Here is a 17,704-nt window from a genome sequence, read left to right as displayed (position 1 = left end):
TTAGCATGGATTTTGGAAATTGCTTAGTACAACGACAGCTTTGCACGCCATCACTGTCGGGGTCTCGACCATTGGCACTGGTCCTATCATAGGCTTTCGATTATGAGGACATCGACAAAACACAAAAAAGGGATATTCTACATCAAACTGTCATCAGGCAGATCTAAATAATATACATACATGAGGATATGAAAACAGGAGCGATTAACAGCTACATAATGCATGCCGCAATTGGCTCCCAATTACAGTCCCTACAGTAGACGAAGTTAAATGTCGAAGAACAACTGTCTTGGGTAACTTTTTTAATCAGCCTCATGCAACTAGAAACATGTGAAAAGATTTCAGTTCAGCCTTACAATACCCTAGTCTTTCCCAGAGGGCCCAAAATTTCAATGCAAGCCAATAGACTATGAGTTATAAATGGCCTATGCAAACAATCATAAAAAATTTTGCTAAGTTTTTATATTGGAATTTATTTCTTTTCTTTAGTCACACATGTTAAATAGTACAAAAGATTAAAAATTATTTGTAATATAGGTATTAAGCAATATGCTGGGTAAACCTACTAAGGATCTACTGTGATATTCTACAATATTCTCATACAACATGCTCGCTTGTTGTAAGATTTGAAAAGGAATTCATATATTAAAAACGGAAGAAGTTATTGTCTTCCAACTACAAGTACTGGAGAAAACCAATTAAAACGAATATGTTTCGTTAGGCTGGTGTTAAGAGTATAAAATATTGATAAGTGATTTCCCTACAATGGAAACTAAAAACTATGGATTAGTTCAATCATCACTCTTTGCTTTCTTTTCATCATTGCGCTCGTTGTGGTTGCCACTGCGACGCTTACGATTGAAGCCTCCTTTCTTTTGGTTGAAATGACTGCGACGATTTTTCATGTTTTCCACAGCTTTGGCAAGGAATTCTTTTTCCTCTTCTTCGCTGAGTGTGCGGAGATCAAGTGAAACATCGTCATTAATTTTGAGCTGCAAATAAAAAAAGATGTATCATCAGTGTCATTTAGTAATATGGTGAAATTCTTGCAAACTCTTAGTGAGCACTCTACCTTCTTATCTTCTAATTTTTCCAAATATTTTTCAGCAGAGCCTTCCTCGTGGAATCTGACATGACCATCCTTGTTGCCTCTGCTGAAATCAACATAGGCTATGTCCCAATCGCTGCTAACCTTTCCAACGGCTTCCTTAATGAGTTCACGTGTAACCGCTTCTGTGGCTCCTTCAAAGAACAACACTGAACCTTTGGCCAAGGTAATTGTGTTTTCCTCCTCCTTTTCCTTCTTCTCTTTTTTCTTGTTTGCTTTGGCCTTTTGCTCTTCGCGTTTTTCTTCAATGTACTTCTCTTGCCATTTGACAATTAATGGGGTATCTTTGTACTTGGGCTTTAAAATATAAATTAGTTGGGAGTTTAAATTTTTTGGTTTGCTTGACTTACATTGGCTTTCTCTATGAAATTCTCAGTCTGTTCCTTCTTCTCAAAGGTTGCAAAAACGCTACCCTTGAATTTGTATGTTTTGGTGGGTTTATCCAAATACTTGCGCATATTTATGTGCACGACTTTCTCAAAGCCGGCAAAGTATTCCAACAATTCATCCATTGTGGAATCCAGGGGGAAACCTTTGGCATAAGCTGTGCGAGATGAAATGTCCTTGCGTCTCTCCTCGTTGTGCTCTGGCATTGGTCTTTCGGGGTGTCTTCTGATTTTGCTTTTATCCTCGCTCACTTCCACCAAACCTTCATCTGATTTGGCGCAAGCCTCCGCAATGACAGCAGCATCAGTACTCAAAGAAGCCAAACGCTTGAAGGTCAATAGAACAGAAATAGGTACCCAACCATCGGAGTCTTTGGCAATCTGGTCCAATAGAAACTTATCGCGATTTAAATTGGAATCTCCAAAATAGTATTCCACTTGACGCATGATTTTTCTTTCCACGGGGCTGATGGTTTCGGCCTCTGTAGCTTCAGTTGCACCACCATTGGAAACCTCTTCGACTTTCTCGGGTTTTTGTTCGGCGACTTCAGCGGTCATGTTGGCGATGTTTTTCAATGGGTTTTTATGAATTTAATACGAAAATTTTAAATTCTAAAATAATTTTCCCCAGCCAGAAAACACGTGTTTGTGTATTTGTATTGAGATGCTGTGAGTGAAGGGATCTAAAAATCGACTTTAGACTAATCGACTTGTTGTGTAAAAAACATCGAAAAGTCGAAGTCGACTTTAACTGAATAAAAAAATCGAACAATCGACTTTTAGGCTAAAAAAATCAAAAGCAGGAATAAAAAAAATTATTTTTACAGAGAAAAATACCAAAAATAACTCGAAATGGAGCGTTTTAAAGAAGAAAACACAAAAACCCCAAACACCACCAAAGTCAAAAGTTGATCTATCCAAACAAGATTATTAAAGATTTCGGAGAGTAGAATGAGTATGTTACTACAATAGTTCGCGCCATTTTTCGTTTCCGTGTATGTTATTGTTCTTAACTATCGTATAATATTCACACACAACCAAAACTTGTTGACAGAAAGTGCACTTCGCGAGAAAAAATTATACTCAACAGTTTACGGTACACCACCTGGTAATTATGTCATGACACAATACGAACCAACCTATATAAGTTTTTTTTTTTGAGTGCTGCGCGAGGTATGTAACTGTACCTTAAAATGTGTATCCAAATATCTAGGAGACGCATCACCTCAAAAGCAGAGTATACTTTGCAGCTTTCGGAATTGCTGCAAACAATTTTTAACAAAATATCTTGATTTTTGTTAACATCAGTGTTAAGTCACTTGCCCAGCTGTTGAAATATTGTAATTACAGAGTTGTATCCAAATACACTCTTAAGCACGTTTATATTGAAATGTATATGGTCTGTATTTAACTAAATTAAAAAAAAAAATCCTGTACGTTTCCACTGCGTTTTTGGGGTTTTAAGTGACACAAGTGTGCATGAATGTGCATGTAACACACCTCATACACAATTCTTGAAAACAGTTGCATATTTTGGTACTTTCAAGCGAAAAGCCGAATAAAGTACCAACTAGAGCTGGAAAATTATCGATGGCACTATCGATATTTAATTTTTTGACTGAATATCGATTGATATTTTCCCGATGGATACTATAGCAAAAGTAAATTTTTTTGCAAAACTAATCAAAAATAAGCAATCCGACGATGAATGTATCCTTTAAGACACATTGCGTCTAAAGAGGGAGCAATTTTCATCCGATTAGACTAACATTTTGTACATGATTTCAATGATTTCTCCCATGGCTTCCAATTGACTTTATTAACCTTGGTTTTATTTGGTCTGTGCATTGATATTGTTTCTATACAAATCGATCTCCGGAATTTTACTTCTCATTTTCGTTTGAAATATGGATGATTGCAAATTAACGATAGTATCGATACTATCGATATTTATTATTAAAACTATGGAAAATATCGAATGTTGCGATTACCGATAGTTTGTTAGCTCTAGTACCAACACGTAGCGAGAAAATCCGATTAATGGGTAAATAAAACACCCCTAACGTACAAATTTGTAGCAGTCGCATGATTATTCAACATATCATTTAAAACTAAAACAATAATATATGAAAAATAAAGAAACAATATTTGAAAAACTTTTAAAATCCAAAGTATTTGTGAGGTTTTAATACAACTCTGAGATTGGAAAATTCCATCAGCTGGGCTAGCGACTTTACCTTGTATAAATTCGTGTAGCTGTCATAAAATCAAAACAAGTTGATTTGTTTATTTTTTGCCAGTGTTTATTCAAACTCGACCTCATGGAGAAGCCTTTCAAATTTCTATTACCTTCGCCAAACTTTGGTGCCAAGACCAAGGAAAGCGTTAAACCAAAACCACACTTTCTAACACCTTCAGGTATGACTTTATTACCACGTGATAAACAGCCACCCCCAATGTATGGGAAGAGAGGTGCTACAATACCGCCAAGATATTTAAAGCCTGTTGCTCCACCACCAACAATGACACAACCTTTAAAACAGTACTGCGAGCCTTGTGAAATGGAGCTGGGATCCTTGGAAGATTTCAAACAGCATAGGGCACAACATGAAAAATGTCCAGTGGATGGCTGTCAATATCGAGGCCATCCAACGGTTATGGATAAACATGTATCAGCTCTCCATGCATCAGGATTATTTGATAAATTCAAAAAATTAAGTACCCCAGAGGAAATTGCCGCATGGCGCGAGGAGAGACGCAAGAAATATCCTACAGTGGCGAATGTGTTGCTTAAGCAAAAGGCTCAGGAGCAAAGGCAAAAACGTGGTGAACGTCTGGAGGCTAATAAGAGTCGGTTTGGCAAACAAGATGACCGGAAGAGAGCTTTGCCAAATAAAGAATCTAAAGATGGCAGTGAAACGACCCATGATCGTTCTCAGCCAAAAAACAAGAACAAAAATAAAAAGAAGAGAAAAAACAATCGGGAGAAAAATCATGAGAAACAGAAACCAGTAGGCCCGGATGAAAAAGAACAGAAAAGTTGTGGGGAGGAGGAGGAAATAAGAGGTCCTATGTTTCCTGGTACACTCGGGATGGAAGGATACGAGCATTTTCATAAAAGTCCACCAAACATTCCTGGCAATGCTCTTTTAGGTCTTATTGGCGCATACGGTTCAGACGATAACACCGATACTGAAGATGAAGGCTCCCATAATATTGCAGAGAAAAGTATATTAGAGAAAGATGTTAACTTGAAGAGCACTACTATAATCGATTCATCGAATGCTGAAATGGAAAACTCAAAAATTAAAGAAGGTTCCTTAGATTGTTTAGAAACTAAAATCGAAGATAAGTTACGTGAAAAGTCGCCCCATGAAGCTGGGCCAGATGAGCGTACTCACACGCAGGAACATAGTGAGCAACCGATTGTCGCTGAAGCAATAAAACAGACATTAGGTGAAGACACAAATTTGCACCAACTTTTACTGACGGAGTCTTCCAAACCAAACAAAGAAAATTCCTCCGACGAAGGTCCAGAAGAAACAGCCATAATGCGAACCATGCCTGAATATAAAACAGAAAAACAAAATTCTACTCCACCTACTCCATCTCCCGCTAAACCAAAGGATGCAACTACAGAAAAAAATGAAACGAACAAAAAAGCCAAACAAGCTGTAAAACGAAAATTTGGTTTAGACTATCGAAAGGCGAAAGTGCGCAAACAAAATACCATGTTGGAAAAATTGCTGGAGACTGATATCAGACATGAGCGCAATGTTCTCTTACAATGTGTACGATATGTATGCGAAAATAACTTCTTTGGTGTAAGTCAAACACAAACTCCTCCAAACCCTTAGCAGCCATTCAATTTGAAATGTTAATAATAAAATGATTTTTTCGAAATAAATTATAAAAACTGTTTAATTTCCTCCTCCTTGATTCATATTAACATCCTGTGACATTAAACCTCCACTTGGATTTGCATTACTCCCACCAATGTTTGGGTCTTGTTGTAGCGTTTGCTGTTGAACCATTTGTTGCTGCTGCTGTTGTTGCTGAAGTGCGGCAGCGGCCGCATGCTGCTGCTGGCGTTGTTGCTGTTGTTGTCTAGCTGCATGTGTATATTTTGCCTTGGTTTCCTCCAACTCCCGTACTCTTGAGCGTACATGTGATATGCGATGCCAGGCCATTTGAAGAACTTTGGCCGAAGCATAGCCGGAGCCTTCATGGGGTTGCCCTGTAGATACTTGTGTCAAATAGTTGATCTGCTCGCTTAATTTCATCTCGACATTTTGCAAAGATTTAAGAAATTGGGCAGTCTGTGTTTCGGCATTTTTTTGCGATGATTTCTCCTTGCTAAGCTCCTGTAAAGCTTGTCCTGTTAGAGGTAAAGAAAATTTTAGCAAGGGGAAAGCAATGTTTTTGTGGCCGCCCTTACCAGCACTTTGAAGACATAGGATAATTTCCTTTTCTATATCATCTAAAACATGAATTTTCTCCAGAGGATTCATTTTTCCAAAGCGTTCATACTAATTCTGTCAAAATCTAAACGAAATGTTTACAAAATGACAACTAATTAAAATGCGTGTGCATTAATACAGCTGATTATTTTAAACGTTGAGTTAGTGAAACGCAAATGCTCCTACCTGTTTTAAATATATCTTGGTACCTCTATGGCGAAATAATTAAAGTTTTCATTTGTACAACAACCACAAATTAGATGCTGCGATCCGCCATCTTGTCATCAAGCTGACCGACGTTTTGTGTGCGTACATGAGCAGAGAATATGTGAGAAAAAAGGTAACAACAAAGAGAATGCAAATGCAAATCTACTACTTTCTATCCTGGCCGGCTGTTAACAGCTTTTCGCGTGAGACCAACTTTTTACATCTGCCTTGATCAACAACAAAAAAGTCGAGTACATTATCTGTCAAAATCATTAATTAGTGCATTTCCATGGTACAATTAGAAGGTTTTTTCACACAACAACAAAAATCTACCCCCAACGAAACTATCTTGATTAGGAAATGCCATAACTCCAAATGCTAAAGCGGTTTTTGTGGTTGTTGTACAAATAAGACCACCTTTAATTGTTCCGCCATGAAATAAACTTTGTTATACAACTCATCTTTTTCAAATGTGTTTTATAAATGACATAATACCGTAAACAGCTGAGTACAATTGATTTATGACGAAAGTAAACGGTTATAATACTAGCCGCTAACTAAGCAAGAAAATCTGCTTATAATGCACACTCACACACACGAACGTTATGCGAAACTCGTTAAAAGATAGTGTACTCAACTATCTGCAGTACACGTCCTGGGTTAATTTATCTTAGAAGTGCCATGACATAATTAAAAGGTAGTGTACCGTAAACAGCTGAGTACATTTTTTTTTCGCGAAGTGCACTATCTGTCAACGGGTTTTTGTTGTGTGTGTGTATTATAGTTAAGAACCATAACACACACAAACAACGAAAAATTACACAAACTAGTAACATACACAAAATCAGAGTTGCACTATTAACTGATTTGTGACGGATAGTGCACTCAATGTTTTGTTGTTGGGCCACTGCCACTACCTGTAAATGAATATATCTTGGGAGGTACATAGGAAAAATTGCTCGGGATAAATACTCTTTACAAGGCGCATTCCCGATTTTTTGTACCTCTCCAAATTTTGACCAAAGGAACACGTATCTCAAAACGTCGGCGATACGCTGGAGGAAAATAGGCGAAAAAGTAGGACTCTGTTTATATTGAGGAAAATGGAAAAAAAAATTCAGTGGCAAGGCTTGAAACAATTGTCGGCATCATTTTTGTTTGTTTTATTGGTTTCAATGTTTCGTTTCTTCTATTTGTTATTTAATTAAAACCATGAGGGCAAATAAAAAACTTATTTTGGTATGAAAATAAAAACAAATGATTACTGTCAAATTTCGTTCGAATTCGAAGAATTAAACATTTCATTAAGCTGAATAGAATACCAAACCTTATGTGAATACAAATCAATAATACTATATGATTTTGACAGTGTTGGATCAAATTTGACTAATCTGAACCTTCCTTTAGACGCGCTACGATACGAGTAGTAATAACTACTTGTTTATCTGGCATTTAATAATACGTTGCGGTTATGATTCCCACACTAACCCACCCGAATGTGTCAAATTATGTACGACTCTGTTCGCTGTTTTTCATTACTATTTATTTTTTGTGTGTTTAATGATTCTAAAAATAGTTAAGTAATTACTTTTGGGGGAAAATAAGTGCAAAAGTGTGTTTCGAGAAATAATTTACATAAGTTAATAATCAAGAGTGGTTTGTGTGAGTGTGCAGAGTTGCGGAAAATAAAACAGAAAATGAAAATAGAAAATATTAACAAAAAATCTAGCTGAACCGACCAACCTAATTACTCATCCACACTATTTGTGGGAGCAGAAGGCAAGAGTAATAACTATCTTCAAGTGTTTCTTGCTTTCTTTTATATGTTAAAGGAACGGCGTAAATGTTCTTGTATATTCATGTAAATAAAAATACGAAAAACACAAGATAGCATCATAACTTAAAATTGCCCGATTATTACATGCTATGCTAGTTCCATTTGTTTCTGCGAAGGAAAGAAGAACTGCGACACATATGTACATCCATCCGTATACATAGCAGCAGCAGCAGCAGCAGCAGCAGCAGCAGCAGCAACCCACAACCTCTCCTACAACAACGGCGACAACATACAACCACAAAAACAACATCATTGGTTGCTTTTAATATATTTTTAATATTAGCTGCCATAATAGCAAAAAACAATAATAACCGCATTTGTTGATTGATTCTACTGCCAGTTTTCGTAAAGATACAATTTGGTCTTTACAAACACACAATTCAATTTTGTTTTTATGTTTGGCATAGAAAAGATTATTGAGTTGTGTCATCACATCATCGAGCAGTAAAGGGCTACGCCGCTTGTACGAGTTCTGGAAAAACAAACAAAACAGTGTTCGAAAGATAAATCTATCTTTGCCGGTAGCGTCATCTCGCTAGTCCAACAAGTAAGTCGTTTGTGCTTTTTTGTGTTTATAAACTTATTACATACCTACTATGAAATGGGGGAACACTCATGCATAGATTAATGCGAGAACAGAGTATTACACATCTACATTTGGGTCAAAGACTTGTGGGGATGTCATTGCCCAAGTCTAGTTTGTAAATAAATAATTGAATATTGTATGTATAAAAATATTTGTTTAAATGTCAATGTTATTGCTGAAGCAGTGTGTTGTGTTCTATCTTCTATCTTTCTCCTTATTGGTTCTGTTGAATATCCAAAACCAGGAACTCTGCGACTACGATGAGGTGTGTTTGGAGGGTTTTGGGGCTGTGTCGAGTGGGTCTGGCTGGGCAATGAAACAGGTGACGTTTGTCGTGTGGTGCCTGTTTACAATCGGAAAAGACATCCTGTTCATTGGCTTCAGTTCTAGCTCTATAGGAGTTGAAGTGGCTTCATTTGCCGGAACGTAATTGGGACACAAGTGTTCTGGTTGTTGTTGTTGTAAATACATTTTCGCGTGGAGGTGGCGATCCTCGTCAATCTCCTGTAGGTGAGCAAGCTCATTCCGGTCCAAAGGACCGATTGCCGCGGGAACGGGTGGCCATTGGTTATTTAAAGGCGTCAATAACGCGCCTTGTCATATCGAGCAGCATAGGCACTCAGTATTTGCACAAAAGCCAGTGCCACCCGACCTCTCACTCTCCACTCGATACCGCTGATTGTCCGCGACTGCAAATACAGCTTCTTCCTATGGAGCATTCCACTATCCGCAACCTGTGGATGCGCCCGGTAGCTCGCAGCTAAGCTAAGCTAAGCTCTCGTGACAGCAATGAACACCACATATATCCGAACTCAATGTTCCAGCTTGTATGGTGCTCACAGCTATCCCGTGTCGGGATTGCTCTGATTTGCAGGCGAGATCAATTTCTTCAGGTTCAATGGCTGACGGTCGTTCTCCAAGGATAACATTCCCCGGTAGATGTTCACCGCATGTGCAAGCGTGTTTGCATGAATGTTGTCCACACACGTTTGATATGCGCCTTGATATAGCGGTTCTCTTGTAGCGCTGAACCACTCATGTATAGAGTAGATCCATGCAGATCCACTTTAAGGCGTCTGCGAGGTGAATACCTTTGCACAAGATGATAATTTGGATGGTTTCTGCGATAACAGCCCAAATGTTATGCTTAGACAGCATATAGTTGCGTATGTTTTCGCACGTGAAGATTTAACTGTATGTCTTTGTCTCCTGATAATGGTAGTCCACGTGAGAACTGAGGAGACAGCCCGGCACTGATGAATATTTGGTGTGTTTGGATGGCTGAATATTTGGTGGCAGATATTTTAAAATCTCTTGCAGCGAAATTAGTGGCAAGATTGGTGAGATAGACGTTTAACCTATCGCAGATGTCATCAATGGGGCTTGGGCCAGATGCCATGATAGTACAATGGTATGTATATAAGTGGAATAGAGGACAGGTAGAGGTTTAACAGTGCCGGAGATATCACCCCCCTTGGGTCACTTCACTACGGGGTTTCGACTTTTTATCTCTAAATTCCACAAACGACTAGCGACCACGAAGATAATTGTTGTTGTTGTAGCAGTGTGTTCTACACTGAGACGGCAGCGCTTGCCGATGAAGGACTCCATTGATGAAGTTCTTTATCGGCAACGACAGCCGCCTCAGTGTATAACACACTGCTACAACAACAACAACTCCTGAGCGTCCCGCTGGGATTCAATGCAGTTGTTGTTGTAACAGTGTGTTGTACACTGATGCGGCTGTCGTTGCCGATGAAGAACTTTAAACGCAGACACATTTAATCTGCTTCGACAAAGCTATGCCACGCTGTTTGTTAACTAGGGTAGAATGCGCAATAAAGTCTTATAGAACCAGGCGATTATGGCCAGCCGGAAGGCCATTAATGTCGAGTCTGTAAACTTGGAAAAAAAGGACGAATACGTACCCTGAGACGGCAGCACCACACAAAATCGCCGCCATCCGATTGAAGTCATTAGTTTTTAGATTTTCTCGTAAGTTGCGACTTTCCCGTGAGTGGTAATTAGCTCAGCTGCCGCAATTGTTTCACATTCAAAGTTAGACATTTTTATTAGATTGCCCCCTTACCACCAAAAAGATGTAAGTGCCAAATTTTGGGATTTTGAGTTTTTAATAGCAATCGATAGCTGACGCCTGCTTCCACTTTCTGTTAAAATTTTGTGTCAATAATCCAAGCCGTAATGATTTTACAACACAAGCAATTTTATTGTAAGTGCCATTTTAATTTTTTTAGATAAATTCTGTGACAGCGAAGGGCACTTACATTATTTTCGCCAGACACAAGTACCTCAAACAAATTAAGGAATAATTGCAAAAAGTATGTAAGTCAACATAATGAAACGTTTTATATTTGGTACTTCCAAAGTACGAATCAGTTGTTTAAAAGTAGGGCTAAGTATCTGAGTGGCGTGCCTCCTTCGAGCAAACAGCCAAAGGGAAATATTGGACTCAAATTTAAAGTCTTTGGAAGTACAGTGGTCACCAATAAACCCATATTGGTCATCCAGGACAACATGGGACGCAAAAAAAAGCGTTTGGAAGTAAAGTATGAAGGTCAAATCCAGATTTGGGGACACCCAAAGGAACTCCCCAAGACCAAATTATGGGTGGATTGGAAAATATGCAAATTGCAAATTTTGCCCATGAACATTCCACTAAGGAACAAGGGCAAACTTCTCACATATCAATGAGTGCAGTCCGATTCAAGTTTTAAGCTCAATGATAATGGGTCTCCTTTTTATAGCCGAGTCCGAACGGCGTGCCGCAGTGCGACACTTCTTTCGAGAGAAGTTTTACATGGCATAGTATCTCACAAATGTTGCCAGCATTAGGAGGGGAAAACCACCGTTGAAAATTTTTTCTGATGGTCTCGCCAGAATTCGAACCCAGGCTTTCAGCGTCATAGGCGGACATGTTAACCTCTGCGCTACGGTGGAAAATATAGGATTTAAATTAACCGACTTTGGAAGAATATTATGGATTTGATATATTTGGGACGAAGGCAGCGGAGCGGCCCAGTTTCGGCCACTACAGTCTGCTCCAAATCTCCGATTATAAATAAGTAAAAACACGTAAGATCGGCCAGGCTTTAATTCGATAAAAAAAACATTTCATTCGAGAAATCTTTATACATTTATACAATACATCCATATCATATTATGTTCCGATTTAGACTATATCGGGCAAGAGTTTGAGGTTTCAAAAATAAATCACAGTTTCAAATTTCGTTGATATCGGGTATTAAGACAATTTGGGCCCATTATTTCTACCTTTAATCGCAGATCGGTATATACGGCAGCTATATAAAAAAGTCTGATCTGGACCATATTTAGGAATTGTGTTGAGGACCCTTACACAAAACTCTGTTCTAAATTTCGGCAAAACAGCATAACAGACGCATTTGTTATGCATTATGGCCCAAGACCATATATTGGGAGATCAGTCTATATGGCAGCCATATCAAATTATGATGTGATCTGGACCATATTTGGTCACGAGGCTTTTTACGATACACTGTTCCAAAATTCAAAAGAATCGGAAAATAATTGCGGCTTTTATGAGCTTCAGCCCCTAAATCAGGAGATCGGTCTATATGACAGCTATATCTAAATATGGTCGAATATGGACGAAAATTGGCATAAATGTGTAGGAGTCTACTATGGCTCTCTGTTCGAAATTTCATTAAAATGAGATTTAAATTGAGATTCACTCCAGATCACTTTCAAACAATGGTATTAATTGCACCTATATTTAAATTACTTAAAACAAGGTCATTTATGTGACAGCAAAAAAGATTTGAATGCCAAAAATACCATTTAAATGTACAGAATTTGTTTACCACTATATGCATCAGCCAAAGAAGTGATACATATGTAAAAATCATATTTCAATCTCAGGTATGCTATGATTTTTTTTTCAAATTTAGTTTGTTTCTCTTTCGAGACGAGCTCAATGATGGAGAAAGAGAAAGAAAAATTGTAAAATTTTAATGATCTTCGCCCTAACAGGAAAAAAAAAATTGAAAAATGAAAAATTCGGCAGAGTTCGGCCAGGATTCAAACCTGGGCTTACGGAACAACAGCGAGAGCCATTGCCGTTGTCTCAGCGTTTGAAGCCATCGATACAACTTCCAGCAGATGCGCAAAATCATGTGCAATACGGAAGAAGTGTAATTTGTCAAAGAAAGAATGTCTGTCATTACACAAAAATACATGCATTGGGAAAAGTACAGCTAATAAGCAGGGTTGTCGAGCTTGGTTAATGTGGTATTTGTATCAGAGATGAGTTTTCGCTATTAATACGATTCAAATACAACATACCAGCGCACGGCCTTTGAAGCCATCACACCTAATATGGTTTAAAAGTTATCTAACCAGAGACGAAACGCTTCCCATAGTGGTTGGTGTGTGTTGCTATCTTTGGCTTTCCTTTTCCATTTGCATCTCGGATCATTGAGCTCGTCTCAGAAGAGAAACAATCAAAATTTTAAAAAATTTAATGATCTTCGCCTTTGCCTGTTAGCAAAAAAACTTGAAAAAATTAAATATGCTATGATTTATTTAATAAAAACCTTCTCCTGTAAAGTTTTGATTTTACCACTTACATCTTAGGGGACGAAATAATCCCCCATCCCGCCACTACTGTGTATTAAGATTTATTCTCATACAAAATTTCAATTCTCTAAAATCTACCGTTTCGTTTTGGCCTCATTGAATCAGTTACCATTTATTACCATTATCAATGATTGCCGAAAGTCTTTAAAACTAGGTTCGGCAGGCGCGTAGTGTAGAATTCGATATGAGACAACGCATGTTGCTATAACTCTTCCTATTTATGCCTCTATAAGTTAGTTATGAATATAAAAGAACTTAGTTTAATAATTCCCTACATTGGCCACATAATCCTCATTTCACCATAAACATTAAATATGCTTGGCTGTTTTTATTTCCCTTCTCCATAATGTGTCCCCTAATCCATCGGTCGGTCGTTTTATTGCAAAGTGTTAGAGGGTAAATATTGCCGGTTGCACATAATAAAAAATTTATATTACTTTTAAATATTCTATACGACAAATGGAGACGACACAAAAAGAAACAAATAAACAAAGGAAGAAAGTCAAACACACACACACATGCACAAACCCATATCTTTCTAGACACATACGATCCGTTCATACTCATCATCATCATCAACGGGGCCCATCATCCACATAAATTCTGTTGACATCTGTTGATAGAGAAGCAGCAGAAGAAAAAACTTTACAGTGTCCATGATGGGTGGGAGGTAGTAGAGGGCATTCATAGTAGGCATAAAGGAGGCAACTTGAAAAGAAGCATCATTGAATGAAGCCATGATAAGCACATACACACACACATATAGCTGAGGATAGATTTACATGTAGAAAAATTTAACAGCAAAAGAGTTGAAGCAAATTTTTAAAAAGTAATAGAAATGTCCGGAGGCCACCGTAGCGCAGAGGGTAGCATGTCCGCCTATGACGCTGAATGCCTGGGTTCGAATCCTGGAAAAATTTTCAGCGGTGGTTTCCCCTCCTAATGTTGGCAACATTTTTGAGGTACTGTGCCATGTAAAACTTGTCTCCAAAGAGGTGTCGCACTGCGGCACGCCGTTCGGACTCGGCTTATCATTGAGCTTAAACTTGAATCGGACTGCACTCATTGTTAGGTAAGAAGTTTGCCCCTGTTCCTTAGTGGAATGTGGAAAATTTGCATTTGCAGAGAAGGCGTTAATCTCCTTCTTACACTGCAAGACTGTTCGTTACCTTACCGTTCTGGTTGTTATTGCCCTTATGGCAATTTTACTGTCGGTAAAGATGTTCACACTCGACGTATTCGCGTTAGCACCACACCACTTCACGCATTCCGTGATCGCCCCGATCTCCACCTATGGTCAGGCAGTCTAAAACAGATCTCCCTGGGTTCTCAATGTAAACCCCCAGTCCCACTCTGTCCTCTAGCTTTGATCCATCCATCTAGCTTTAATTATCCTTAACACTTTGGATTGAAATGTTGCAGTAGTTTTATATTGTGTTGGTATCCGGTGTTCTAGTTATCTTCCAGTCTCAAGAGGAGTTCCACAGTGGTCTGTATTGGGTCCACTCTTTTTTTCCTTATATAGTAATGACCTTCCTGGACAGTTGCGGAACTGTGGTATTCATATGTATGCCTAAGATGCACAAATGCGTCTTTTTAATGCACGCTGGTTAAGTTCTTGAACGGGCCAAATCGGGCCATATTTGGATATAGCTGTTATATAGACCGATTTGCCGATAAAGGGTCTAATGCCCATAAATTCTTTATTTTTTCCGATTTCACTGAAATCTGAAACAGTGAGTAGTTTAAGGCTTCCCGTCAACTGACAAAAATATGGGTCAGATCGGACTATATTTAGATATAGCTGACATATAGACCGATCTCCCGATAAAGGTTCTAAAGGCCATAAAAGCTTTATTTAATACCCGATTTCTCTGAAATTTATAACAGTGGGTTATTTTAAGCCTGCCCACATCTGTCGTAAATATGGTTCAGATCGAACTATATTAAGATATAGCTGGAATATAGACCAATCTCCCGATAAAAGGTTTGAAACTGAAACTTAAAACAGTGGTTTATTTTAAGCCTCCCAATATCTGACCTAAATATGGTTCAGATCGGACTATATTTAGATATAGCTGACATATAGACCGATCTCCCGATAAAGGGTCTAAAGGCCATAAAAGCTTTATTTAATACCCGATTTCTCTGAAATTTATAACAGTGGGTTATTTTAAGCCTGCCCACATCTGTCGTAAATATGGTTCAGATCGAACTATATTTAGATATAGCTGCCAAATAGACTGATCTCCCGATGAAGTGTCTGAAGGTCAAAAAGGTTTATTTTTTAACCAATTTCGCTGAAATTTTAAACAGCGAGTTATTTTTAGCCTCCTGCTGACCCCCGACCTAAATATCGTTCAAATCGGACAATATTTAGATATAGCTGTCATATAGACGGATTTGCCGATAAGGGGACTGAAGCCCATAAAAGCTTTATTTATTAGCCGATTTCGCTGAAATTTGAAACAGTGAATTTTTCTGAGCCCCTCGATATCCTATCTTAATATGGATCAGATCGGGTTATAATTATATATATCTTCCAAAAAGACCAATAGTTTGTTCTACAAAATTGAATAGTGACATATATATTAGACCACTCCGTCCATCCGTGCCGAATTTGGGTGCTTAGGTTATCCAGTTTTCACCGGATTGTGACGAAAAGGGGTTTACATATATACCCGAGGTGGTGGGTATCAGACAGGCCGAACTTAATGCCTTTTTACTTTTTACCAATTATTATTCTACAAATACAACAAATTTTGCCCATGAACATTCCATTAAGGAACAGGGGCAAACTTCTCACACATCAATGAGTGCAGTCCGATTCAAGTTTTTAAGCTCAATGATAAGGGGCCTCCTTTTTTATAGCCGAGTCTGAACGGCGTGCCGCAATGCGACACCTCTTTGGAGAGAAGTTTTACATGGCATAGTACCTCACAAATGTTGACAGCATTAGGAGGGGAAAACCACCGCTGAAAATTTTTTCTGATTGTCTCGCCAGGATTCGAACCCAGGCGTTCAGCATCGTAGGCGGACATGCTAACCTCTGCGCTACGGTGGTCTCCATTATTCTATTTAAATGAATACTTATTGAACTCATTGTGCTTATCAATTTACCAACCCATGCTTTATATAAGACATTTTCTTTTGTATGGGTTTTATCATAATAATATACAAATACATAATACAAATATGTCCAGATTGGTTTCAATATGCATTTATATATAAGGTTTCTGTTTTCCAAAGAGAGTTTTGAGCTGTATCCGATTGGGTATTTCATTTCGCTCAATTGAATATCGAATATCGAGAGCCTCTCTTTTAATTTGGATGTGTTTCTTTCATTCAAGTTTTCTGTCTAGATAAATGCAACCTTGGTGTCTTGTTATCTATTACTCAGTTCTCAATCGTCTTATACAATGTTGTATTTTTAAAGGAAGAGTTCAGTTCTTGAAATATTCTGTAATGGTCTTGTATAGTCCTTTGATACAAAAAAACTAAAAAACACACAAAGCGCATCCCTTTCATTTTTATATAATTGAAGATATTTTATATAAAATAGCCTCATGCGCTGAACGCAGACAGGGAAGATAAAGTCATTTAGTCTCAGTAATTTTAGTACTTTGTGTTTGTCCAATTTTTTTCCAAGTGTATTTGCCACTGGTTGATGCCATTCATGGTTCGTTCGTTTGACTTCGTACTTGAAAACTAGGAAGTTGAGACCAATCATATTTGAATTATTCATAGGCATGAGAAGAGAGCAATTTTTATTCTGCAACGCTTGTTGATGTCTTGGGCGTTGCAGGAACCAAAGTTCAAGTGTATTAAATACCATACCAATCAGAAAATGAGAAAAAGGGAAACAAATTAATTAAATTTGCAATTTAAAACAACGCAAACTATTATTCCTGTCACTAAGCATAAAATTTTCAAATTTGTTTTTATGCCTAAGGGCCCGAGGAGTTATACTTGTTTTTTGTTTGGCCCCAAAGACTTATCTAAGTGGCCATTGGCATTGAGACGTCTTAAAGCAGATAAAGTTGGTTGTACTGCTGCTTGAGACATGTCAGGTCGCAAAAAACATTTTTTGCATAATCATTTTGGCACAGAGAAAGCTCTTAAATATTTTAATACGCCATCGACTAATTCGACTATAGATGTTTTACCCATGAGTCAGTCTGTCAGCACTGGAAATCAAATATTAATTTTGATATTTTTCAAAAAGTCTCATGTTGTTTAAATTTCTTGGAATATATAGAAGAAAGACATTGAATGTCTGAAACAGGGAAACAAAAATAGGTCTTAAATTTGATTATGTATATTCAAAAAAAAAAAAAAAAGAAGAAAAAATAGAACTTTGTATGACTAATTTTAAATAATTACTTTGTTTTCCAAGGGGCTTAACAAGATGATGAACTCACTTGGGTTCACACAACTTTATAGAAAAATTTTAATTTCCTTAGCTTAGTCGTAGGGAATAGATGG

The 17,704-nt window shown here is 37.8% G+C and overlaps 4 protein-coding genes across 9 annotated transcripts in view; 2 read left to right on the top strand and 2 right to left on the bottom strand.

Moving 5' to 3' along the window:
* Positions 1 to 447: 447 nt before the first annotated feature.
* On the bottom strand, positions 448 to 2,185 carry LOC106092873 (la protein homolog). The gene is made up of 3 exons (XM_013259817.2): positions 1,459 to 2,185; positions 1,073 to 1,405; positions 448 to 992 (listed from the first exon to the last, which is right to left on the bottom strand). The coding sequence occupies exons 1-3, from the start codon at positions 2,050 to 2,052 to the stop codon at positions 792 to 794; spliced, it is 1,128 nt and encodes a 375-aa protein (XP_013115271.2). The 5' UTR covers positions 2,053 to 2,185; the 3' UTR covers positions 448 to 791.
* A 1,429-nt stretch (positions 2,186 to 3,614) lies between these two features.
* On the top strand, positions 3,615 to 5,418 carry LOC106092871 (nuclear FMR1 interacting protein 1). Its single transcript, XM_013259815.2, has one exon. The coding sequence runs from the start codon at positions 3,816 to 3,818 to the stop codon at positions 5,349 to 5,351; it is 1,536 nt and encodes a 511-aa protein (XP_013115269.2). The 5' UTR covers positions 3,615 to 3,815; the 3' UTR covers positions 5,352 to 5,418.
* On the bottom strand, positions 5,398 to 6,045 carry LOC106092872 (mediator of RNA polymerase II transcription subunit 11). Its single transcript, XM_013259816.2, has 2 exons — positions 5,933 to 6,045; positions 5,398 to 5,872 (listed from the first exon to the last, which is right to left on the bottom strand). Exons 1-2 carry the CDS (start codon positions 6,003 to 6,005, stop codon positions 5,415 to 5,417), a joined length of 531 nt encoding a protein of 176 aa, XP_013115270.1. The 5' UTR covers positions 6,006 to 6,045; the 3' UTR covers positions 5,398 to 5,414.
* A 2,136-nt stretch (positions 6,046 to 8,181) lies between these two features.
* The window catches only part of LOC106092874 (serine-rich adhesin for platelets), a 79,339-nt gene continuing 69,816 nt past the window's right edge, over positions 8,182 to 17,704 (top strand). For all 6 annotated transcript variants that reach the window (XM_059364333.1, XM_059364332.1, XM_059364331.1 and 3 more), the window contains exon 1: positions 8,182 to 8,545. The gene's annotated coding sequence lies outside the window, so the exon portion shown is untranslated. The remainder of the gene's footprint in view (positions 8,546 to 17,704) is intronic.

This window comes from Stomoxys calcitrans, chromosome 3, assembly GCF_963082655.1.
Source record: "Stomoxys calcitrans chromosome 3, idStoCalc2.1, whole genome shotgun sequence".
NCBI classification, from domain to species: domain Eukaryota; kingdom Metazoa; phylum Arthropoda; class Insecta; order Diptera; family Muscidae; genus Stomoxys; species Stomoxys calcitrans.
Note: the sequence above shows the minus strand (reverse complement) of the source record. Positions and strands in the feature narration are given on the sequence as shown.